At 39.0% G+C, this 26040-nt stretch overlaps 1 protein-coding gene across 6 annotated transcripts in view; it reads right to left on the reverse strand.

Annotated features, from left to right (window-relative positions):
• The window catches only part of Nek11 (NIMA related kinase 11), a 330359-nt gene that overhangs the window by 52684 nt on the left and 251635 nt on the right, over nucleotides 1–26040 (reverse strand). For 5 of the 6 annotated variants that reach the window (XM_047563256.1, XM_047563254.1, XM_047563255.1 and 2 more), the window contains one exon: nucleotides 23414–23510. In XM_047563256.1, the coding sequence (XP_047419212.1) occupies nucleotides 23414–23510 (97 nt within the window). Of the gene's footprint in view, nucleotides 1–21758; nucleotides 21973–23413; nucleotides 23511–26040 lie in introns of those variants that run through there. The other variant, XM_047563257.1, reaches the window with a different exon arrangement.

Raw genomic sequence — 26040 nt, forward strand, 5'->3', positions numbered from 1 at the left:
CTTTCTTTCAATCTTTCTTTCTTTTTTTTTTTTTTTTTTTGGGGGGTGCTGGGGATTGAACCCAGGGCCTTGTGCTTGCAAGGCAAGCACTCTACCGACTGAGCTTTCTCCCCAGCCCCCTGACTTTCTTTTTTATTTTTATTTTTCATTTGTTCTTTTTGGATATACATGACAGTAGAATATATTTTGACATATTACCCATACACAGAGTATAATTTATTCTAATTAGGATCCCATTCTTGTGGTTGGTACTGACTTTCTTAATGAGACTCTTATAACTCAAGAAATAAAACCAACACTCAGTAAGTGGGCTAGCATTAAATTTAAAAAAACTTCTTCACTGCAAAGAAACCAAGAAAATGAAGAGAAAGACTACATAATGCCATTTACTCTTCCAGTAGGGGATTACCAGAATATATGAAGAAATTAAAAAACTTAACACTAAAAAACTAATAACCCATTCAACAAATGAGCGAAATATCTAAAGAGACATTTTTCAAAAGAAGAAATACAAATGTATGAAATGTTCAACATCCCTAGCAATCAAGGAAAAGGAATATCAAAACCACCCTGAGATTTCATCTCACTCCAGTCATAATGGTAATCATCAAGAATACAAATAACAATAATTGCTGATGAAGATATGGGGGAAAAGGTACACTTATACCTGTTAGGTGAAATTCAAATTAGTATAACCATTTTGGAAAGCAGTATGGAGATTCCTCAAAAGACCAGGAATGGAACCACCACATGACCCATATATCACACTTCTTGGTATTTACCCCAAAGAACTGAAGTCAGCATATTAGAGCAATACATACATACCCATGTTTTTAGTAGCACAATCCACAATAGTCAAGTTATGGAACTAGCCTCAGTACCATCAATAGACAAATGGATAAAGAAAATGTGATATGTATGTATGTATGTATGTATGTGTCTGTCTATCTATCATGGAGTTCTACTGAGTCGTAAATAAGAATGAAATTATGTCATTTGCTGGTGAATGGATGGAACTGGAGACTATCATACTATATGACATAAGTCAGACTCACGAAGTCAAGGACTGAATGTTTTCCCTATATGGAAGCAAGAGAAACATAAGGAATATAAGAAGGGGATCTTGAGAAAATAAGAGGGAGAGCAAAAGAGAGAAGTTGGGGACCAAAGATGTGGGGGAGGCAAAGGGGAATAAGTGGGGAATAAAGGTGACCAAATTATGCTATGTGCTTATATGAATATATCACAATCATTCCAATTTTATATAGAACTATAGTACACCAAATAATAAATAATAAGTAAACAGAAGGAAGATCAATAGTTTAAAGGAAGGAGATTGGGGGAGGGAGAAAGAAAGGGTAATATTGGGGATTGAAATGGAGAAAACTTGTTTTATGTCTTTATGAATATGTCAAAATGAACCCCACTATTATATAAAACTCCAATGCACTAAAAATAAAAAAGAATTAAAGATTAAATTTTATGGGCAAATCCATTATATCTTCAGTGACTATAAATCCTAATCATCTTCTAAGATTTCCTCCCCCTATCTGGTAACTGTAAGTTTCTAATATTTTCCTCAGATATACTAAAATAACCAGTTCCTTAAAAAAAAAAAAAAAAAGAAGAAGTAGGGACCAGGGGTGTAGCTCAGTAGTAGACTATGTGCCTAGTATGCACTAGGCCCTCAGTTCAATACCTAGTACCACCAGAAAAAAATAAGTTCAGGATCTCCAGCTTTTGTGAGTTTCTATTAAATTATACAGCAGCTCTCTAAAACAGGAGCCAGTGGCTTAAAACTTTTGCTAAATCTTCATAGTATCTAGGATGTTCATCACTAGACTTTACTTATTTGCATACACCAAATATTTGCAAGAACTATACTCTTCAAAGACAACTTTGCCAGTGTCATTCTATAGCCTCACTTTCAAGTGGCAAACATCACCTTCCTTGGTATGTTCTGTTATACTTCCGCTTTTCCATATGTACCCAAATCCCTAAAGCTACTCATTTAGCAATACTCAGTCAGCAACATGGAATAAAACAATGTGTCTCTGTTTGCTTTATTGCATTTAATTCAACATTCATAATAAACAAATGGAAGTATTTAACATTTTCTTTCCCATGTTATGGATCAGGAAAGGGACATTCAGAAAGCTCAAATAATTTGTCCAAAGATATAGATCTGGTAAGCCATAAAGGTTATATAAACATTCTGGGTTTTCAAATCTCCCAGGGTTGATACAGATCTGGACACAAACAAGGGATGAGAGATTCTAGGAACCCCACTGATCCAGAGTGAAATTTACATAAGGAGAAAAAGAGCTAACGGGGCAATGGATATTTTCTTTTCCCCTAATTTTGGCATAGGAACAAGGTTTGTGATGCTCAGACTGGGGCTAGAAGTGAATAACTGGACTGCCTATTTATAGATCTTCTGTCAAGGGTATAGACAATATCTGCTTTAAAAAATGAAACATCTTCATTTAATAGCATTTCAGATGGTGCAAACTGCTTTGGATGCCATATCATGTTGTTAAATAACTCCTGTCTTTCCTTATATTTTTCATTCTTCGGTACAGATACACACTGTGCTTTTTCCTGCAGATGTTCAGAAGCAGCTGACAAACACATCCCACTGCAGTTGATAATGGAAAGGTGTGAATACCAGCACCTCTGACATTGATTTCACTTTTAAGTTTCAAAATATATGGGTCATGTACAAAGTAAAAGTAAAAAGCAAACAAGAAAGAAAAATAGATATATAAGAGATTTTTAAAAATAAACTCCTGAGAAGATAATAGCTATGCTGCTCATCAGTGAGACTGTCTTACAAAATCTCTCCCTATCTTAAAGAACAAGTCTTTAAGACCTATGAGGGGTCTCTCATAAAAATATCCCAACTCACATGAAAAACCAGTTCCTCACAACAACCATCCATTTGTCCAAGGAAAACAAATTTACAGGTGTCTAAAAACTTCCCCTAGAGTCCATTTTCCTTAAGCCTATTAATAATCCATCTAGGAGAAACAAGGGCCTGATGAATTGTCACAGATTCATGAGCAACTTTTTGGAGACTCAGGGGTCCAATAAAGAAGAAAACCTATTTTTATATGACCTCATATTTCATTCATTCATCAATTCACTCATCCATCAGCTATTAATTGAGTGTCTAATCTTTGTTCTGAAAATCAGCAAAGAACCAAAGAAACCTGTTTAAACCATTTTAGTATTTTCCTCTGTTGACAATATGCAGCAAGGAAATCAGGTAAGCTTATCTGATTTTGAAAACAATTTTTTTCTGCTTACATTCTTGAGTGAAAGGGGAGTTTTCTCTACAACATTCTTCAGGCTATCTGACAAAATAACTTGCTTCCTAACTTAATTTGCTCATCAGTCATTCTTCCATTTAGGCAGACAATATCGTCAAGGAAAACAATATTAGAAATCTTTTGTTTTGTACTTACATGTCCTAGTCTATAAAGAATCTTGGTATAATTTTGAGGGGTAATGAAACCTCATTGTGTTTACTAACAACACCTTCCAGAGTTACTGCAGGAAGGGAAAAAGGAAGTCTTATGGTGTTCATGCCTATGAGAGTGGAAGATCCATATCAGCCCAGAACTAGGAAATGATATTTTATGCCAATAATTTCTAACAATCCAAATAATAATTTGAGAGCTCAACTTATGTTGCTTTGTTTTTCCCAAAGCTTCATTCTCTCCCTCTCTCTTTCCAAATTGAAATTTCAAAGTGTCTTTCTCAGTACTATGGTATAAAGAATATTCACACAGGGAACAAGAGTCCCAACATTAGAGAAAGCCACAGATCTAGGAAAGAGAAGAAAGCATTCTGGGGGAAACTAAGGAGTACCTAGCATTTTACAGAGTGCACTAAAGGGTGCATGAGTTACAAAATCCAATTTCACTTAAACTAATTGCACAAAAACTGATTGCAGGCCAGGTACAGTGGCACATGCCTGAAAACCCACCAGCTCAGGAGGCTGAGGCAGGAGGATCATGAGTTCAAAGCCAGTCCCAGCAACTTAGTGAAGCACTAAGCAATTCTGTAAGGCCCTGTCTCTAAATAAAAAAAAAAAATTAAAAAGGGCTGGGTATGTGGCTCAGTGGTTAAGTGCCCCTGGGTTCAATCCTTGGTACCAAAAAACAAAAACACAAAACAAACAAAAAAACAAAAAACAACAGAAAACTCAATTGCAAATAGTAATCACACTTAATTTGAATCTCTTTTTAAAAAAATTTTTGTTTATAGTTGTAGATGGACTTTTATTTCATTTACTTATGTGGTGCTGAGGATGCAACCCAGTGCCTCATACATTCGAGGCAAGTGTTCTATCACTGAGCTGTACACCCTCAGCTCCTTAATTTGAATCTTAAGAGTCATTAAGTACACATATAAAAAGCTTTTAAAAATTATAAGTGCCAGGCTGAGGATATAGCTCAGTTGGTAGAGTGCTTGCCCTGCAAGCCCAAGGCCCTGGGTTCAATTCCCAGCACTGCAAAAAAAAATAAATAAATAAAAAATAAAATAAAAATTATAAGTGCCTTTGGGTTCAAACCCTGATACAAAAAAAAAAAAAAAAAAAAAAAAAACAACAAAAAAAAGACTCGTGGAACTAATAAGCAATTATGATTAGGTTGCAGAAAATACAAGGTTAATGAATAAAAGTGAATCAATCACTTTCCTATATACCAACAATAAACAAGTAGAATTTGAAATTAAAACCATAATACCATTTTATTTAATATTCCTCCCAACTTAAATACATAGGCATAAATCTAATAAAACTTGATCAAAATCTATATGAGAAACTAGAAAACTTTGATGAAATAAATCAAAGGAGACATTTAAAAATATTTGCAAAAGACAGATCTAATGAAGGATTATCACACAAAATATACGAAGAACTCATAAAACTCAACAGTAAGAAAAAAAACAACCTGATTAGAAAATGGGTCAAAGACTTTAAACCAAGGCCTCTCCAAAGTAGATACAAAGGTGGGGAATAAGCATATTAAAAGATACTCTGTGTCATATATAATGAGGGACATGCAAATTAAAACAATGCCACACCTATTAGAATGGTCAAAATCCAGAGCACTGACAACACCATGTGCTAGTAAGGATGTGGAGTGAAGGGGATGCTGATTCACTGCTGGTGAGAATGTAAAATAGTTTAGTCACTTTGGAAGACAATTTGGTAACTAAACTTATTTTTATCATATGATCCAGCAGGCATGCTCTTGGCATTTACCTAAAGGAGTTGAAAACATGTTCACACAAGAAAACGGAACATGGATGTTCATAGCAGATTTACACACAGTCACCAAAACTTGGAAGCAACCCATGTCCTTTAGTAGATGAATGGATGAACTGATTGTGATACATCCCAAAATGGGAAACTATTCAGTGTTAAAAAGAAATTAGTAATCAAGCCGTAAAAAGACAAGGAGGTACCTTAAGTGCATACTACTAAGTGAAAGAAGCCAATCTGGAAAAGCTACATATTGTACCATTGTAACTGTATGACATTCTGGAAGAGGCAGAACAATGAAACAGTCAAAAGACCATGTTTACCAGGGTAAGAGATAAGAAAGGGATGAACAGGCAGGGCACAGAGTATTTTTAGGGGAGTGAAACTAATCTATATGATACTGTGATAATACATATCTTTATATATTTGTCCAAACCCACAGAATGTATACCAAAGATAGGCCCCATAGTAAACTATGTGCTTTGGGTGATTATGATGTATCAAGTGTAGGTTCATCAACTATAGCAAATGTATCCCTTTGGTGGGAGATGCAGATAATGAAGCAGGCTGCACATGCGTGGAGGTAGGGGGTCTATGAGAAATCTCTGTACTTTCTTCTCAGTAGGCTATGAACCTATAACAGCTATATAAAATAAAGAGAGGAGGAGATGATGATGGTGGTGGTGGTAGCAGTGGAAATCTTGATTTCCCTAGTCAGCAGTTATCTGATCTTGGAGAGTATGACAGATTTATAGAAATCAAGTGCCAGGTGGGGTCACAGAAAGCATGACAGTTTTGTAGTAGCAGGGGACACCCTGAACCCTCCAGAATGCTAATAGAGAATTGTCCAGGAAATAATAACTGGAACAAGAGACAAAGGAAATAAAACCCTTGGCCAGGGCATGATGAGCTGCATCCTTTCACCTGCCCTGCTTCTCTCAAAACTCAGTTAGCCACTTATCGGATTTTTGTTATGAGAAATATCATAATTTCTTGGGACCAGAGCACTTCTGCTGACAAAATACTGTAAAAACCAACCCTTTCTTCTTTCTTCTTGTGAGGTCATGCAAAAGCAGAAGCACCCATCTTATCTGAAACTCCTTGTGCCCATCTCATTTCTGGTCTGATGTTGGTGAGGTCACACATTATAATGTGATACATGATACACATGAGCTCAGCTTCCTGGCACCAAGACAGGTCTGTGACAAAGTACTAGAGCAGGCTTCATCACACAGCATAATCAACAGTGCAAACAGGTCGAGCCATCTCTGGCTTGCTTGGGAAAATACATTCCATGTCTAATGTTATTTGTATACTGAGAGACCTAGATAAGGTGTTGGATCTCTTCTGGCCTCCCTGGAGAGTTCACTCAGTTGTCTGCTTCCAATCAAAGGATCGCCTCTTTAACTGCTGGACTCAAGAATTTGGACAATTTTACTTGCAGAGGCACTGTTTAGAAACCTGAGTTCTCACTCTGCATTTGGATGACAGGTAGAACAAATGAGGGCAAGCTGTTGCCCTCCTCTCTCTCCACGCTGTGCAGCACCACGACAGTGGGGTCATCAGCATGGGGGTGCCTTATCAAGAGACTCTGGGCAATAACAAAACCATGCTAAGAGAGATCTGTATGGACCTCACTGAGTGTCTTGGACCAGCAGTGGTCAAGACTCAGGTTGAAGAGCTGCTGGCAGGTCAGAAACTGCACCATCCAGAACCCAGGATCTGGGCACAGGGGTGGACAAACATTCCCAGTAGGAGTGCATCAGGCTTGTCCCTATCTGTCACAAGTGACATAAAGGCTACAAACCAAACACTGCCAGTCATGTCTGTTCCATAGATACAGGCCCTTTGGGAGGCATTTGATGGTACCACTATAATAAGTGTAAGTGGTTTCTAGAGACTCATGCCTACCCCTCTGGATTGGAGAGAAAAAGTCCCATAAGAAAACTCTTATACCATGAGTTAAAAAACCCCTCATATTATGGGTTGAATCATATCTCCCCCACACACACACAAAACAAAAACAAAAACTAAAACAAAAACCCCACCATTGAAGACCTAACCCTGAGAACCTCAGAATCTGACCATATTTGAAAACTGGGACTTGAAAGAGGTGATTAAGTTAAAACAAGGTTGTAGGGTGAGACTTAATCCAAACCGACTGGTGTCCTTATAAGAAGTAAGTTGGACACACAAAGAGACACCCATGATGCACATGTGTATAGGGAAAGGACATTTTTCTCACTGTGAAGACACAGTCAGCAAGTAGAGTTCACTGTGAGTTGAGAAGAGACCCTTCAGGAGAAACCAAGCCTCCAGTATCTGATCTTGGACTTTGAACTTCCCAAACTGTGAGGAAGTAAATTTCTTTTGCTTAAGCCATGGTATCTATAGTATTTTGTTCTGGCAGCCCAAACAGACTCATACATTTGATTTTTTGATGAGTTCTGATGAGTTGCTTTTGTCAGGGGACAGTGAACATTTCAATCTCCATGTTGTGATTCTTCTATTTACTTACTTGATACCTTGTTTATTTATACTCTTTCATTTCACAAAGCATTTGAGGAATTCTAAAAAAATAGTGTATAAAATATTAAAATAATTAATTGAAAACAGTGTGAAAAGAAAGTCAGCAAAGCAATAATCTAAGAGTAATATTAATATAGAGAAATTCTACAATATAATCTTAGAGGGGAGAGGAAAATTTGATTGTATGATTTCTGGTGGCCAAAGCACAGAACAAAATATAGTCAGAATGCCCACCTAGCTAAGCCCTCCAATCACCAGTCCATCTGCTTCCCAGATGCTAAACCTAGAGAGAAAGAACACTGTGGAGTGGAGGAGGAGGCCCCGACAACCCTGCACAGTACAGAACCTGACGAGGAACTGACTGGCTGTCTCTGGCCACATCCTTAAGGCAAGTCAACAGCATGAGCTGTAAGCACATTCAGGACAAAAACTAGAGGCGAAAACCAGAGGGTAGAGGTGACCTCGGTCCTCAAACATAGTCACGGTAATGGAATGGGTGGATTCACTGGGAGATTTAGAAGATGTGGAGAAATGGGTGGTGTCTGTCTTTTTGCAGCAAACCTCTATTAATATGGTATCTTACCAGCAGGTTTTTGATGAATATTGGGAAGAAAAAGAGTTCAAGATGGTTTCTATGGCAGGAACTTGGAAATTCTGGAATGCATAATTTCCAGAAGGAAGCATCTCCCTGGGATAAGGAAAGGGGTAGCATTTTTTTAATTTGTTCTAATTAGTTGTACATGAGGGTAGAATGCATTTTGATACATCATATATATATGGAGTACAATTTCATTCTTCTGGTTGTACATGATGTAGAATCCCACTGGTAGTATAGTTATATATGTACATAGGGTAATAACGTCTTATTCATTCTATTCTCCTTTCTACCCCCATACACCTTCCCTCCCTTCACTCCCCTCTACCTAAAATAACTCTTTCCTAGCTCTCCCCCCTCTTATTGTGAATTAGCATCCGTGTATCAGAGAAAACATTTGGCTTTGGGATTGGCTTAGTTCGCTTAGCATGATATCCTTCAGCTCCATCCATTTACCTGCCAATGCCAGAATTTCATTCTTTTTTATGGCTGAATAATACTCTACTGTGTATATATACCATATTTTCTTTATCCATTCATCTGTTGAAGGGCACCTAGGTTGGTTCCATAGTTTAGCTATTATGAGTTGAGCTGCTATAAACATTGATGTGGCTACATCACTGTAATACACTGATTTTAAGTCATTTGGGTATAAACCGAGGAGTGGGATAGCTAGGTCAAATGCTGGTTCCATTCCAGGTTTTCTGAGGAATCTCCTCACTGGTTTCCATAATGGTTGCACCAATTTGCATTCCCACCAGCAATGTATAAGTGTACCCCAATCCTCATGAACATTTATTGTTTTTTGCATTCTTGATAATTGCCATTCTGCCTGGGGTGAGATGAAATCTTAGGGTAGTTTTGATTTGCATTTCTCTAATTGCTAAAGACGTTGAACATTTTTTTCATATGTGTTGATCAATTGTATTTCTTCTGTGAAGTATCTTTTCAGTTCCTTAGTGAATTTATTGATTGGGATATTTGTTTTTTTGGTGTTAAGTTTTCTGGGTTCTTTATAAACTCTGGAGATTAATGCTCTATCTGAGGTGCATGCACAAAACACAACTGAAAGACAGGTACTAGAACAGAGACCTATCAGATGAAAAAGTAGGCCCAGATCTTCACAATGTTGGTCCAGGATCTGACTTCCTTAATAAGATTCCTAAAGCACAGGAAGTAAAATAATCAATAAATGGGATAGATTCAAACTATAAAGCATCTTTTCAGCAAAGAAAACAATAATGTGAAGAAGAGAGCCTACAGAAAGGGATAGCATTTTGAGATACTTTTATGACTCAGATATTAGTTGGCATTTTAGTCAAGGAATAACAATGTAGTCCTTAAGAAATCTCATATGGAGCTGAGCTCAATGCAAGGATCTCTGAGCCAGCTATGATGCAGATCAAATGGTCAAATTTGGTCCAATTTCTACAACACAATCTTGACCCTTTCATCCTTTTTGGCAGGGACCTCTGTACCTGTTGAACACTCCTTAGTCACACCAAACCACATGCCTGCTCTTATAAGGTTAATCTTCTATCCAGCCAGGCTTCTATGGGCACAGGAAGATGGAAACACCTGCTCTTTCAGATGGACTTGAAAATATCATGGTTCATTATTCTTCCACTTTTTTCTAAGGTTTTGCTCATTATTCTGTGCTTACTGAGAGTGCCTGAGGCTGTTCCATTTACACACTCAGGTTGCCCAAGAATTACTTGCCTACATGGACTTTTATACCCAGAGGGGCTTAACAAAGGACAGCTCTGACTCCACCCCACCTTATCAAAAGTCCAAAATAATATTTGTTTAGATTATTTCTTTGTCAGCATCTCATTCTTTACTGTCAGAAGGAAGTTGCCTCTTTTCCAAGATCCCATGAATTGGGATCCCAGATATGACAGTTTATTTCATGCCTAGGAAATAAGAGGCTTGTGTTGCATGCTTTCTCTTTCCAATTTGGCAAACTGAACACTATTAGTCAAGATAATAAGTATAGCAATAAACATGAGACTTCCTGCTTAACTTGGGGTACCTGGTGATGTTAGGGTTTTTAGCATCAGACAAGTTATAGATACTCCAAATAATATTTGAATAGTTATATTAATATACTATAAAACCATTAATAAAATACTTGGAAACCTAATTCAACAATACAAGAAAAAGATCAGACAACATCATCAAGTTGGTTTCATTCCAGGGATACAAGGATGGTTCAATCTATGCAAATCCATAAGATAATACACATAAATAAAACTATAAAACTATATGATCATCTCAATGGATGTAGAAAAGGCCTTTGACAAAATCAAACATCACTTTCAGATTAAAAACCCTGAAGAAGCTAGGGATAGAAGAAACTTATCTCAACATAATAAAGGTTATATATGACCAATCCGAAGTCAACATCATACTAAAAAACAGAAAGCATTTACTCTTAAATGAGGAACAAGAAGGATGTCCACTCTCAGCACTACTATTCATTATAGTATTTGAAATTTTAGCTAGAGCAATTTGGTAAGAGAAAGAAATCCCTATTTGCAGATTATGTGATCCTATACTTAGAAGATCCTAAAGGTTCCACCAGAAGACTATCTAGAGCTGATAAGCAAATCAATGAAAGAGCAGGACATAAAATCATCATAGAAAAATCAATCATCAATAGCTTTTCTCTACATCAATGATTGATCCTCTGAGAAAGAAAGCAGGAAAACAATTCCATTCACAATAGTTTTTAAAAATTCCAAGGAATAAATTTAACTTAGGAAGTAAAAGATCTCTTACAGGGAATGCTGAGGTGTCTATGTGAGAACGAGAGGAAAGCAGATGTCAGAAAATTGGAATGAAGCTGGGGACAAACACCATTCTTCAGACTGGAGAAATCTCATTCTTCGACTACTTGGAGGGACACTGGGAGACAGTCTTGGCCATCAGGCCTCTTAGAAAGTCTCCTCGGTTCCATTCAAGAGTTGCCTTGCCAGAGCTCACATCCCATCCTGTACCCAGGATCCTCAAGCTCAGCCTCCTTGAGCCAACTGGCACAACTACCTGTAGGCTGTCCCGGCTTCAGTGCATTTTAACCTGGTGACCAGCCCTTGCTGAGATCATACACAGCCCGCTCCTCTCTCTACCCAGTCCTGCTTTCTGTCCCTACATAGATGAATCCAGAGAGTCAGTCCTGCCTAGGAAGTTTTCACATGAAAATCATCTTGGAGCTGCATTCCAATGACTCTTCCTGCAATGGATAGCTGAAGAGCAATTTTTTAAAGAGCAGGGATGCTTAATGATTAATTTGAAATAGTTTATGTTCTTATGACATGATGCCTTTGTCATCAGCTTCCAAATCTTTAGAAAAGTCAAGAAGATTTGGTTGAATCAGTGTATTAGGGAAAATGAACAAAGAGGCTAGATTTTCACTCAGACTCAATATGGTACAAATAGGGACAATAGAGATAGAAGGCCACAGAGATCATCACAAAACCGAGGACTTTGCACAATTCTCAAGAAGAGTTTTGAACTACTGTGGGGCATGGATGAGGTTTGAGCCAAAGTTGCCTAGACCTGTGGGTGCAGGGACAAACTGGCTGACAAATGGGTTATGTGGCTAAATTTTTCTTCACAGAAAGGGGTTAAGTCACTCACAGGGTAGGGAAACAGACACAAAAGGTCCTTTCCAGGGAGAAGTGGTCAACTGAAAAGTGCATGGCTACATCCATCCCTTTGGAAAAGACGGGCTCCTTCTCTGAATTTCCGGTGCTGGCTCCACTAAGGTGGCACTTGGCATTAACTCCAATATTGCTGAATTACATGTTCAGTTGTCCATTCTCCCCAGTTAGATTATAAGGGGCTTCTTTGTTGTGTGCCTCATAGTACAATGCTTCATAAATAGCAGACTCAAGAAAAGTACAATTAATTGATTGCAGACCTTGAGACAGCTGATTAAGAGGTTCAATTTGTTCTTTAAAGGACCTCTTAAATCATCTGTGTAAATTTAAGACCGCTGTTATTTGTTGGTTACCAAGTCTTCCTTATGTATAAGCTTTTGTTGTTTTGAAACAAACCAAGTGCTGGTTTCAGTCTGCTGTTCCTTCTGAAAAGTTCCCTGATCCTGACTTTATATTAAAGAAAGAGAATGTTAGAGGTATAACTAACACCTCTTCAGTGATTTTTGGAAAGAGGACAAGGAAAGAACCATTATGTCATCTGTTTCTCCACTGAAGAGTTATTTCAATCAGTGAGAATGAGTTTTATTCATAAAGCGATGGATACTGGAAATTTGGAAAAAGCAAGTTCTTAGTTCAACAAGGGAGACTCCTGGACTGAATGAATGAGATGCTGTCAAAATACAGATGTCAAATATCTACCAACACAGAAAAGTATGTGAAAAGGCATAAATTTTGAGAGCAGATAGACTAGTCTCAGAGCTAACTTGGGACCTGGGTGTTTCCCCTTAACCTCTTCTATATCACAGATTCTTCATTTCTAAAGTGGGTTTGGCATATACTTATTACTACCAAATGGGACCAAGTAGGTTCCAGAGCAAGATTTTAGGTACATAAACAGCTTGCAGTAGTTAGAGGCTCCTTCAGAGTTCCTAATGGGTCCTAGGTTTTTGGGTCAACCAGCTCTCACTGTCCCCATTTCACCCTGGCAAAGCTTATCGCACTGGTTTTTAATCAGAATTATTCAGACTTCTATTTGGAAATGTAGACTTGCTACTTACAAATTGCTGACAGAGGGAAGCTTTTGTAGCCTACTGAAACACAACATCTTTACATGCAAAATGGGGAACCTGCCCATTTCACAAGTATAAGGTGAGAACCACATGGAACAGAAGGTGTCTGGCTTAGCGCATTCCCTGCACAGAGGACAATACTGAAAGCAATCTTCCATCCACATAAAAATTGCAGTGACTTTGGTTTGGTTAAGAATCTGAGTTGATACTATCAAACCTTGGGACACTTTCATGTTTAACTTTCTAGCAAATGTAATGCTCCACTATTATTTTTACAAGTGATTGCTATTGCAGCTTGAACTGTATCAAGCTAATGAGAAGGACAATAAAGGTCATGGACTTCTCATCTTCAATTTAACCTCCCTTGGGCAAGGTCTTTTTGTGATTAAAAGTAAAAGAAAAAAATCTCAAGAACTTGTAAGTCAGCTACCCAAGACTGAACCAAGTGACCTCAGTAACAATGAAGTCAAACCCTCCTTGTACCTTCTGCAGCCTTTAAATAGTTTGCCTCAGCCCTTATCTCAGCACTCTGCCAGGGCTGTTTTCTGACCTTGTTAAGACCTCTCGGACAGCTGACATGGAAGTTCAACACTGAGATTGCCAGGAACTCACCCCAGCCTCTCAGCACTCAGCAAAGCTCTGCAGTCACAACAAGGAAGGCTCTGCAGACACGATTACTGAGTGCCATCTGGCTATGACACACACACACAAAACACAGAAACCAGTTTCAAGCATCCTATGGGGCAAGCACTTACCAACCATATTGACACAGTCAAGTTGATGAGTGTAGCCTGTTAAACATACTAGGGAGCTAGACAGCTTCTCATCTTTTAAAAAGAAAATTCATTGGTGCATCATGATTCTACATAGTAGTGGGATTCACTGTGATACATTTGTACATACACATAACATAACTTGGTCAATTTCACTCCCCAGCGCCTCCCCTTTCTCTCCCGCTTCCTCCTCCTGATCCCCCTCCTCTGCTCTGCTTACTCATGGTCTCCCTCAGTTCTCATCGTCCCCAATAGAGATCATATATGAAACGCCTGTGACAGCAGAAGCAATGCCACGTGGGAATTGTTATGGTTCGGACCTGAAATGTCCCCAGAAGCTCATGCGTTCAACACTTGGTCCCCGATGTAGCAAAGTTCAGAGGTGGGGCTTTTAGGAAATGACTAGGTCATGAGGGCCCTGACCTCATCAGGGGATTAGTTATTGATGAACTCAACATTTGAATGACTGTTGCAAGGTGGTGGAAACTACAGGAGGTTAGGACCCAGGTGAGGGGAGTGGGCCCCAGCCCCTTGCTGCTTCCTCCCTCAGCTTCCCAGTCACCATAAGGTGAGCAGCTTTGCTCTGCCATGCCCACTCAGCTGTAAAGACGGAAGGAGGGAAGAGGGTGAGGGATCAAGGATAGAAGCTAGTCTCTTTATGTATGTTTTTCTTGTATATTTGACTTTGAACCCATGAAAATATGTTGCAGAATTAGTAGATAAAAGTAATAAAATCAAAAACAAGTTCAAAATATTTTGAAAAAAAAAAGAAACCAATAAACTTGTGTATAGGTAACAGAGAGTAGGGATTCAGCCAAGCAGAGATCAGCACGTGCCTGTGAGGGAATTACTGAGGTGAGGGAAGGAGACCTGAAAAGGTTAGAGAATAGCACTCAGAGCTCACAGGGCCAAGAATGGTACCTCTTGACACCTTCACTCCTGCCAATCTGGTAAAACTGATAATTCGTTGGCCTCTGGATAGTGTACACTGAAGGGTCTTGCCTTAGTAGTGAGAAACAATCATCTTTAGCCTAAATTTTGCCCTAGTTTCATATAACGAAGCTCAAAAGTAAGACCCCCCAAAGTAACAAACTATTTCCAAGTAACTCTATCCTAAAATCAAGATCCAGACTACTTATTGGAACACAAAAATATCTTGCACCCAAACAAGGTAAAATTCATAAAGTCAAGGAAACTAAAATAATTAGTATAACTGTATTCTACTTGTTGAAATAGCTAAAAAAAATTAAACATGTTAAGGAGAGGCAGGAAGTACACACACACACACACACACACACACACACACACACTCTCAAGTCAAACGTCTAGAGATGAAAATTAAAATGTTCAAGATGAAAAATACAATGATTGTTCCACTCAATTTTGCTATGAACCTAACACTGCCCTGAAAATAGCCTATTTAAAAATGAATGCATGTGCATGCACACACACATATTAAATATTAATTTTAAATAATATTAATAATTAATATTAATATTAATACATTTAATAATATTAAATAAGATTAACAGTGGAAGAAAAAAATAGTAAATCTGAAGACATAGCAATAGAAACTATCCAAAACAAAATGGAAGGGAAAAAATATTTAAAACAACAACAACAAAGTCTAGAGTTTTTTAAGGACAATTTTAAGCGGCCTAACATATGTATAATTGTAAAGGCAAAGACATACATTCCTGCAGACAAGTATTTTGGTTTTCCTGTGCTCTCTATATGAAATGGCAATATGAAGGTGATTTAGAGTTGTATTACTGTAATTAGAAAATTTCTCAGGAACCAAATGCTTTTCCTACCATCAACTTCAAACTCAAAAAATGGGCTCAGAAGCTTCCCAGACCCTCAGGCCTTCTTCATGGCTTCCCATTCCCAGGCTGAGTCTTGTTGTGGTGGATTCAGTCCCTAATAATCTCAATTGAGCATGACAGTGAAGGCCACAGCACCCCTGTTGTTCCCAGGCACCAACACCTCTCAGCCACTGCAAAATCCTGACAAGTCCTTGACAGTGAGACCGACAGTTTAGCCTTAAACTTCCCTAGATAGCAAGTTCTTTAAACATCAGACTCTTAGTGGAGCCAGCAACTTTAAGGATAGCTGCCAGTGAGGCAGCTGGGCCTTCAACTCAAAACCTGATTTACCTTGTTACAACAAGGGTCCAATACACGACCATCCATAGATCTAGATCCCTATCCACATGGCTATCCAATTACTATTGGCGTCTGTCATGCTATGATAGTTCCACTTATATGACATTCTGGAAAAGGAAAAACTAAAGGGACAGAAAACAGATCAAAGATGCCAGGGGCAGTGCATGACGGAGAAGCTGACTATAAGGGGTAACACGAGTGATTTTGAGGGAAGAAAGAACTGCTCTGTAATCTTGGTTGTGCTGTGGTTATATAACTATTTGCACTTGTCAAACTGATGAAATTATGTACTAAAAGGTGAGTTTTATTAGAATTTTATATTTTATATAAATAAAAGTGATGCTTTGCCAATATTCATAGAACTAAATAATAAAAAGGCAAGTTTTACTGTATATAAATAGTACCTTCCTTATTTAAATGGAAAGCAAGTAAGTTTTTCAAAGCTTAAAAACTTAGAGCCTTTGGAGCCTTTACAACACAAATATATAAATCTATTCTATGTAGTACTGAATTTTATTAAGACTGATTTCAGTTCACGCTTTGGCAAAATATGTCTCCCCAGGGGGAAAGCCCTATTGGTCAATGCTTCTCCAACTTTAAAGTGTATATAAATCTCCAGAGTTTATTAAAATGCAGATTCTGAGTCAGGAGGCTAAGAGTCTGCATGTCTCCCAAATTCCCAGGTGATGTCAGTACTGCTGGTGATGGAGCACACTTTAAGAAGTCAGGCCTGAGACATTAACTAATAAAAGCACGGAGACAGGTAAAGCTGAGGCTGAGGGAACTTTTCATTCGGATTTAACAAGCCCTTCATGGCATAATACATTGTCTTGGCATGTGTGAGTTAAAAAATCAGTCTCTAGGTGACAGAGTGCCACTTACTCTCCTCAGAGCTGAGAGCTACCCGGCTGTCATTCCACAGGACTTCCTTCTTAGCCTCAGTGGGGACCTGGATGCAGGCCTGGACTTGAATCCAAACTTGTGGTGGTTAAAAACAAAACAAAACAAAACAAAACAAAAAAACTAAAAACTTCAACAGAAAATCAGAAACCAAGTACTGAGAGTAGAGATTTCAAGAGGCCCATTAAACCACAAAGACCCATCCATCTGTCCATCTATCCATCCATCCAACCATCCATCTATCCATCCACCCATCTTTAAGCAGCAACCTCTCTTTCAGTGTACATGGGAACTACTCAGTTGGAAAGGAACTCAATACTGATTCCTTGTCATTCTGCCTACATTTCAATGACTTTGACTGATACCACCTAACAACTGTGAGCTAAGAGCCTCCTGTCCTCAGCAGGGACATTTATTTGTGGAGTGGTCTGCCCACAGGAGTAAGAAGTGGCCATGACAGGAAGCCAAGTGTTGGAGGATGGTAAATGGTTGGCTTTTATATTCAACAACTTTCTGATATTTTCCCAGAACTGGCATTGGTTCTCCTTTTTTTTTTTTTTTTTTTTTTTTTTTTTTTTTTTTGTGCTAAAAATTACTGTATAAGTGTCTTCACAAACACCTTCTTCACCCACAGATACCCTCAGGTATAAAACATCTCTTAGCTACTAACACACGGCAACACCTTCAGAAGTTTGGCTTGGGGCTTTTTGAAAGGAAGCAGCTGCAGATACTAAGCATTTATTATAAATTGTTGATACTTATTAAGTATTTACTATGTGATATAACCCTGCTTAGTGCATTGCACACATTTTCTCAACTCACCCTAAAAACAACTCTGTGAGGTAGGAACCATTATTAGCCCCACTTTATAGATGAGAAATCTGGGCACAAAGAGGTTGATTAACTCTTACAAGGACACGTGCTAGTCAGCAGTAAGTAGTATATAAAACCCAGCAGTCAGTCTGCTGCACCTTCCCCCATGACCACTATGCTCAGTTCTAGTCCATGGCTAACAGTGCATCTACAAATACTTGCTAAGCCCCAGAGTGCCCCAGCTGAAAGAACTTGATGAAGGATGGAAGTATGATCCCCAGATGTGTTGTTCCCCAGCTTTCTCACAGAGTTTTGCTCTCTCCAATAGGAAATGACTATGCCCGTAAACCACCAACACTAATAAGCCTTGACAGGCACTGATTGCTAAGCCGCAACATGTGTTCTTACCTAGATCTTACCTTTGCTTATATAAAGATGGGAGAAGTCTGTAGTGGAGAGGTGTGACATAGAAATTCAGTTCAGTTTTGTACATCTGGAATTTGAGATGTTTAATGGACATCAGGGGAAAATGTCAAAGAACATATTTGCATATTTACTGAATAATAATGAATAAAAGATATGATAAACAGAACTTTCTTTAAAGTAATATGGGAGAACAGGTGAAGTATAGAAAAACTGGACTGGTCATGGGTTGACAAGTGTTGAGCTAGTTGGGTCGATGAGTCCATGGTGGTTAATTATACTTAATTAGTACTTTTGTATATATCTGAACCCTTCCAGAATTAAATTTTTAAATTTCAGAAGGTCATACAACATTGCTGGTACATAACACCATAATAAAAGTGCTACCTGGATCTATGATAAGGAAACACAAAGAAAACAACTGCCTATACTCTTCAAAATGTCAATGTCATGAAAGACAAAGAATGACTGAAGAACTGTTCCTGAATAAATGACAACAAAGGCACACTACCACCGAATGCCACATATGATCCTGGTTTGTATCCCAGATCATGAAAACAACTGCTATTATGGATGCTGTGGGGACAATAAAAGAAAAAATTTGAATATGGATTGGTGCATTTAACATCAGTACGTACCTATTGAATTTACCAAATTTAATCATGGTACTGTGGTTATATAAGAGAAGACCTTGCTCTTAAGAATCACACATTTAAATATTTAGGATGAAAAACATGTTGCACAAAGTTTGTTCTCAAATGATTCAGTAATAATAATAATAATAATTCATAAGTATATATTATATACACAGATATAAAGAGAGATCACACGAAAGTGGCAAAATGTTATCAATTGGTAAAGCTAGGTGAAAGATGTATAAGTGTTCATCATGCTCTTTAACTTTTCTATAAGCTTGACATTTTTCATATTTTTAAAATTAACACAATTAACCTGATATAATCATTATCCCCTATATACATTCCTTACCTTCTCTTCCCTTTGGCAGGAAAAAGCTATCTTAACTCCTTAGCAATGTGTCAAGTCTATTTGATTCATTTAAATTGCCACCTGTATGCATCACTTACACGTGTTCATCACTTACTCATCACAAGAAGACCTTGCTGCTAGTCCCCAGATGCCAGGGCTACCATTGGAGATTGTATTTCAGCTATGGCTGAAGAGAAAGTCTTGCTCAGTTACGGTCCCTTTCCTGAAGTGGCCTACACCCAATGTCTGAGTGACTTAGGTTTTCACCCTCTCGCCCCAACTCAGGACAGTTCTGTAGGGCCACCCAGCTTCAGAGCTCCCTATAGGGCCATTAGAGACTCCCACTGAAGCCGTATCACAGCTTGATTCCCCGTGGCCAGTCTGCTTCCTTCCCCCTCCTTTTACAGGTATCAGCTACATGAGCACTCTCTCAAAACCCCTCCTCCTATATTAACCTTCATCTCTGCATCTGCTTCCCAAGGATTCTGCTGTGGCAATAATATTACTATTTTGCAGAGGAGGAAACTGAATCTTGGAAAAATCACTCGCCAAAGGTCAGGAAGTCATTTATTAGTGAAGCCAAGTCTTTGATTACAAATCTGCTGACTTCCGCTTCTCCTCCATTCTTTCCAAATCCTATTCCTCTATGAAGGTCAATGTCAAGTTTCCACTACTCCCAGAAGGCTCCTGACTTCCCTTTCTAACCTTTGAGCTCTCACCATCTGTTTGTTCTGTTTGGTACATGATCATCGTCCCACGTGGGAACTTCTGTTAACCATAATTTCATATTACATAACCACTGATTGTCGTTTAACCTTTTACACTTAAAGTTTTGTAGTTTCTTAACATTATGATCTCTTTAGGGACAAATGTCAGTCATTGGTCTTCTTTGCATCCCTGCATTTGCTGTCCACAGTGCGAATGTTATAGTTTAGATCTGGAATTCCTCCAACAACTTATGAATTGAAGGCTTGGTTTTCAGTTGGTGGCACTATTGGGAGGTGGTGGAAGCCTAAGGTAAGGTCTACTTTAAGGAAGTAGATTACTGAGGGTGTGTCCTTGTGTATATCCTGTCCCAATCTCTTCCCCTAACCCCCTCATTCTCTCTCTCCTAGCCACAATGAGCTGAGTAGCTTTGTTCCACCATGTGCACCCCACCTGATGTTCTGCATCACCACAGGTTTAAAAGCAATGGAGCCAGTCAACCATGAACAAACCCTCTGTTACTGAGCCAAGGATGAATTTTTCCTCCCTAAAGTTGATTTTCTCAGGTGCTTTGTCACAATGATTGAAAGCTAACTAACACACTGAGCATGCAGTATATCACTGCAGTGAAAGAACAGCAAAGTCTTCTTTCTCTGGCTGTGTTCTAAATCTTAGGCACTAAGGAGATACAACATGCACAAAAGATACACAGCTCTGCAGCCTCAATTTCCTTTTTGTCTTTTCTGGAATGTCATAGAGCCTCATGATATGGGATTATAAGGGGACAGCAGGTTATTCTTCTAAAGAAGTAAGCCCATTGGCATGAAAGAAGCCCAGACTATATTGGTCCACATTAAAAAAATGAGCCAGAAAATACTTGGTCAGATTCAGTCAAGCAATAAGGAAAAAAAAATATACCAGGGATAAAATAACTAGAATGCATCTTGGTCATTTATTTTGGCAAAACTACTTTCATTTTAATTACTTAGAACATCTTATAAAGTGCTAGCAAATGGAACATTGCGTACTCTGCAAAAGTAATGAAATCTTAGATCAAAAATATGACACCATATTATTAACTTTTTAAGGATGAAATAAGTGAGCTGCTTTTGTTCTCTTCAAAGATTATCAACTGGAAGATTAGTAAGTCCTTCTGCATTATCTTGTCCTAGCAAGAAGCAGTGGAGGTAAGTAGAGATGGGAAAGATTATTCCAAAATCCCTTACTTCCAATTTCTGGGAATCACTTGTTGCCATGGTAACCATGTAAGACCACTGTGATAATAGGCAGGGCTTGAAAACAATAAGTGTCTAAACCTATTAAAAGTTTTAGGTTTGGAAATAATTTTCAGCATTATTTTTTTCTCCTTTGCTTTCAAACAATAGCCTGAATGACAATATGTTATATTGCAAGGTCAATGTAAATGCAAATCAACCAAAATAATTGCCAAACTTTCCTAATTATTCAATCAGAATCAATATGGGTAGTAGATTTTAGAGAGAAACTCCTGAGTTGGAACATGTATAGTAGGGGCTGGCAAAGTATACAGCCTCCAGGCCAAATCTGGCCCACCATCTGTTTTTGTACCTCCTACAAGCTAAGAATTATTTTTACATTTTCAAATGGTTGAAAAAAAGGGGTGAGGCTGGGGGTGTAGATCAGTGGTAGAACTCTTGACAACTACACACAAGGCTCTGGGTTCAATTACCAGTACCACAAAAAAAAAAATTAAATAGGAATATTTCGTGATACCTGAAAATTATATGGAATTCACATATCAGCCTCAAAGTAACATTTTTCTGAAGCATAATCATGTACATTTATTTACATATTGCCCACGGCTGCTTTTGTGTTACAACAGCAGAGTTGAGTAATTGTGACAAATCATAGGCCTGCAGATCCTTAAATATTTACAGTTTATTCCTTTACAGGGAAAGTTTGCCAACCTCTGATCTAGAGAACATGGGTTGTATGTGAGATGTTGGACTAGGAGGACAAGTATCTCTTCCTTGGAACTTGTGCTTTTCCCGAGATCTTTTGCTTCTTCCATCCACTGTTGCATGTAGGGAGTTCAACTGTATTTTTGAGGAGACCAAATGGAATACTATCTGTAATGGTTTAAATTGTTTGTGTTCCTTCCAAAATTCATGTTGAAACTTAATCCCCAATGCAAGAGTATTAAGGGGTGGAGCCTTTCAGGGGTGTATTAGGCCATGGGGGTTCCATCTTACAAGAATGGGTTTAGAGACTTTATAAAAGGTCTAGGGGGAACCCTTTGCCCTTCTCTCCAAGGTATCATCTTGGAAGCAAAAACTGACCCCCTCACCAGATAGCAAACCTGCTCATGCCTTGACCTTGGACTTCCAAACCTCCATACCAGTGAACAACAAATTTACACTGTTTGCAAATTACCCAGTCTCAGGTATTTTGTTATAGCAGCAAAAGAGGACAGAGAATTTGGTACAAAGCAATGGTGTGTTGCTATAACAAATACCTGAAAATATGAATGCAGCTTTGAAACCAGGTGGTAGGTAGAGGCTAAACTATGAAGTATCATTCTAGCAAGGGCTTGGAGGAAGAGGAAAGCTATGGAAAGAGCTCAGTCTTCTTAGAGATGATCTAATTGTGAACAGAACACTGGGTAGAAACTATGGACAGTAGAGACTATTTTGATACAGTCTAGGGGGTAAATGAGGATGTTGTTATGGGAAATTGGAGAAAAGGCTCTCCCTGTTATAAAGTAGCAAAGAATCTGGCTGAACTGTGTCCATGTCCTACAGCATTTTGGAAGGCAAAACTTGCCAGTGATGAAGTAGGGTATTTACCAGAAGAAATCTCTAAGCAAAGTGTTGAAAGTGTTGCATGATTTCTTTAGACTGCTAACAATAGATTGTGAGACGATAGGAATGAATTAAAGATGGAATTTTAATCAAAAGGGAAGGAGAACTTAAAGATTTGGAAAATTCTCAGCCTGACCAGGTAAAGAATAAAAGAGTGTGTTTGGGAGAGAACACCAAGGAGATCTGTGTGGGGAGAAGGAAGCCAGGTGCTATTCATCAAGACAATGGAAGGGTGATCCCAAGGCTGCTGCCCCACACAGGCCCAGAAAGCCAGGCCTTCACGGTAGAATGGTGTCCATGGAGGGGCCGCGGGTGCCGATGGGATCGTGGGTCTTGTTGCTCAGCACTGCCTCAAGTTTCTGCTCTGTGCGTCTGGACACAGTTCTCTTTTGCCCTTCTACCCTCCACTATGTAAGGAGCAGCAACAAGGCACCATCATGGAAGCAGAGAGAGCCAGTCGTCACCAGACCTGAAAACCACTGGCACCCTGCTCTTGAACTTCCCTGCCTCCAGAACTGTGAGAAGCAAATTTATGCCTTTTATAAATTATCCAGTATCAAGCAATTTGTCCTAACAGCCGAAAGGGACTAAGACAGCACTGCTTGACTCAGTCTCACACTTGGTCAGTACGTTCTAATACTGCACTCTGCTAGGGGTCAGGCCACATGCTACTCACTCCCTCATGTGTTGCATCTTGGTCATGGTCATCGTGCTGTTGAAAATAGCTGGTCCTGGAGACATGTCCGCAGCCAGGCTGGTAATGGTCCTCGTGTCTGAAAATCAATTCACAGTCCTTATTGATTTCATCAACACTCCTACAACCTCAAGGTGATGTTCAAGGGCAATCAGAGAACAGAAGCTAATGTACCTTTGCCACAGGTAATAATACATTAATTAGAGATGAATTCAATTATAACATGCACATTAAGGAGATTTATTTCAAATGATAAGATTATTTACAGTTTCGATATGCACAAGGAATTATAGGACCAAGCCTCTCTCAAAAAGGATTACTAAAATTAAACAGAATATCCTTATTTAAGAGATGAATTTTTTATACTAGAAACCTCAGAGGGAAGTGTCTTTACAGATAAGCAAACATTCCTGGGGAACCTTCAGTCATTGTCATTTAGCAGGTACAGATATTCATTTAAATAACTAGGAACTTTTCTAATACACTTAGCTTTCCTTTATGATAATCTTACACTTGACCATTAGCTTTTTTGCAACAGAAAGCAGAAAGCTGACCAGTGGGTCATCTGCAGCCTTGAACTCTAGCAGAATGGAGTAGAAGTCCAAAGTTAGTTTGGGAAGGTAAGGAGTTGTTAATGAAAGCTGAGGTGTTACGAAATCTGCAGAGAGCTACAGTTTTTCCTGAGACATCCTTAGAAACCCTCAGAAAACATGTTGGGATTCCAGGAAAAGAAACAGACCACTAACTGAAGCAGCACTACTTTCCATTAAGAAATGAAACCTGACTGGAGTCCCAGCTACTCAGGAGGCTGAGGCAAAAGCATTGCAAGTTGAAGGTCAGCCTTGGGCACTAGTGAGACCCTGTCTCAAAATAAATCTTACAAAAGGCTTGGGGTGTGGCTCAGTGGTAGACAATTTGAGCATTTGCTTCCTTTTTCTCATCCCCATTACTCCCTTTTCCAGAACAAGTGGGAACTTTTATGAAAACAGAGCTACAGAGAGATGTCAAAACCACTAGTTCCACTGAGTTTCCTGTCAGCCAGGTCCACTCCCCCCACTAGTCATTCAGACTAGTGGCTCAGTGGTAGACGCCTTGGATTGTCTTCAATACTGAAAAGGAAGGAAGGGAGGAAAGAGAGAGAGATGAGAGAAAGAAAGAAAGAAAGAAAGAAAGAAAGAAAGAAAGAAAGAAAGAAAGAAAGAAAGAAAGAAAGAAAGAAAGAAAGAAAGAAAGAGAAAGAAAGAGAGAGAGAGAGAGAGAGAGAGAGAGAGAGAGGAAGGAAGGAAGGAAGGAAGGAAGGAAGGAAGGAAGGAAGGAAGGAAGGAAGGAAAGAAAGAAAGAAAGAAAGAAAGAAAGAAAGAAAGAAAGAAAGAAAGAAAGAAAGAAAAGAAAAAAGAAAAGAAAAAAGAAAGAAAGGGAGGGAGGGAAGGAGGAAAGGAGGGAACGAAGGAGGGAAGGGAAGAAACTAAGCCTGGCTTATGAGGGCTCAGGGTAATTCAGAGAGCTGGGCCTAAAATTCAGTCCCTGTGCTTCTTGAGCTGGGGGCCTTATACCTCATCGGTAAAAATCTAGTAGCACAGAGCTCTTACTCACAAACCAGTGTCAGTTTCTTTCTCTTTCACTCTAATTATATACATTTATAAGTTATATCCATGCAGTTGCTATGTCAGAGAAGAGACCCATATTGTGAAATTCCTGCTCTTTTTTCAGGGGATCTCATATAGTACTGTCTGACTTAAGGACCAACCAAGGAAGCTGGGACCAGTCTCCATTTTACATATTAGTGAAGGATTTTATTCTTTCACATTTTTAAATGTGAAAAATCAAATGCTAATTTCTAATACATCCTCCTTTTGCACATTCCCTGAAGGCATGCCTTCCACTTTGATACCATTAAGATGACTTATTTTGCTGCTTAATTTTGTAAAAATCCTGAGCTCTCCTCAGGCTAGATCCCCAGGCTAGATCAACAGGTATGACTTTGAACAGGGCACACTACCATTAGTTCCCTCAACAACCCATTCTTCTTAGTACATGACCAATTAGGCTTCCATGTCAAAGACACAAGTCCAAAGACAGACTGCTCCCCTTTCTCCATTCCTGGAAGGGAAACCTGCCTCAGCACTCACTGTCATTGAACAGAAGCATCGACTCAGCTCTCACCTTCCCACCAGCTCTGGCTGGAACAGGTACTTATGCCCAGGGAAGACCTGCGGGGTGGGGAGGAAGGCTTAGGGGTCCACTTCTATTCATGTGGGCTGCTTTCTACAAACATTTTGCCTAGGACCTGAAAAGTTACTAAACCACACCATATCAAGTAACCCTCATGTGAGCTCAAAAACCAGCACTGACAAGAAGGAAAGGTAAGCGCTGCTTTCCAGTCTCCCAGAGAATGCTGGCACAGTCTGAAGGCTTATGCAAATAAAGGTCAAACCAATTTCTAGGAGAGCTGCAGGTTATTTTAAGCTGGCCGCTGTTCCCATCATAAGGCTCTCAGCATTGCTAGGAAAGATACTAAGCCTTGAACCCAAGGGTATAGAACAGGGGAAATATAATTCCAAGCAACAGAGTTGGCAAAGCTTGGGGCTCAGTGTTCCATACTGGCCAGT

This window comes from Sciurus carolinensis, chromosome 9, assembly GCF_902686445.1.
Source record: "Sciurus carolinensis chromosome 9, mSciCar1.2, whole genome shotgun sequence".
Taxonomy (NCBI): domain Eukaryota; kingdom Metazoa; phylum Chordata; class Mammalia; order Rodentia; family Sciuridae; genus Sciurus; species Sciurus carolinensis.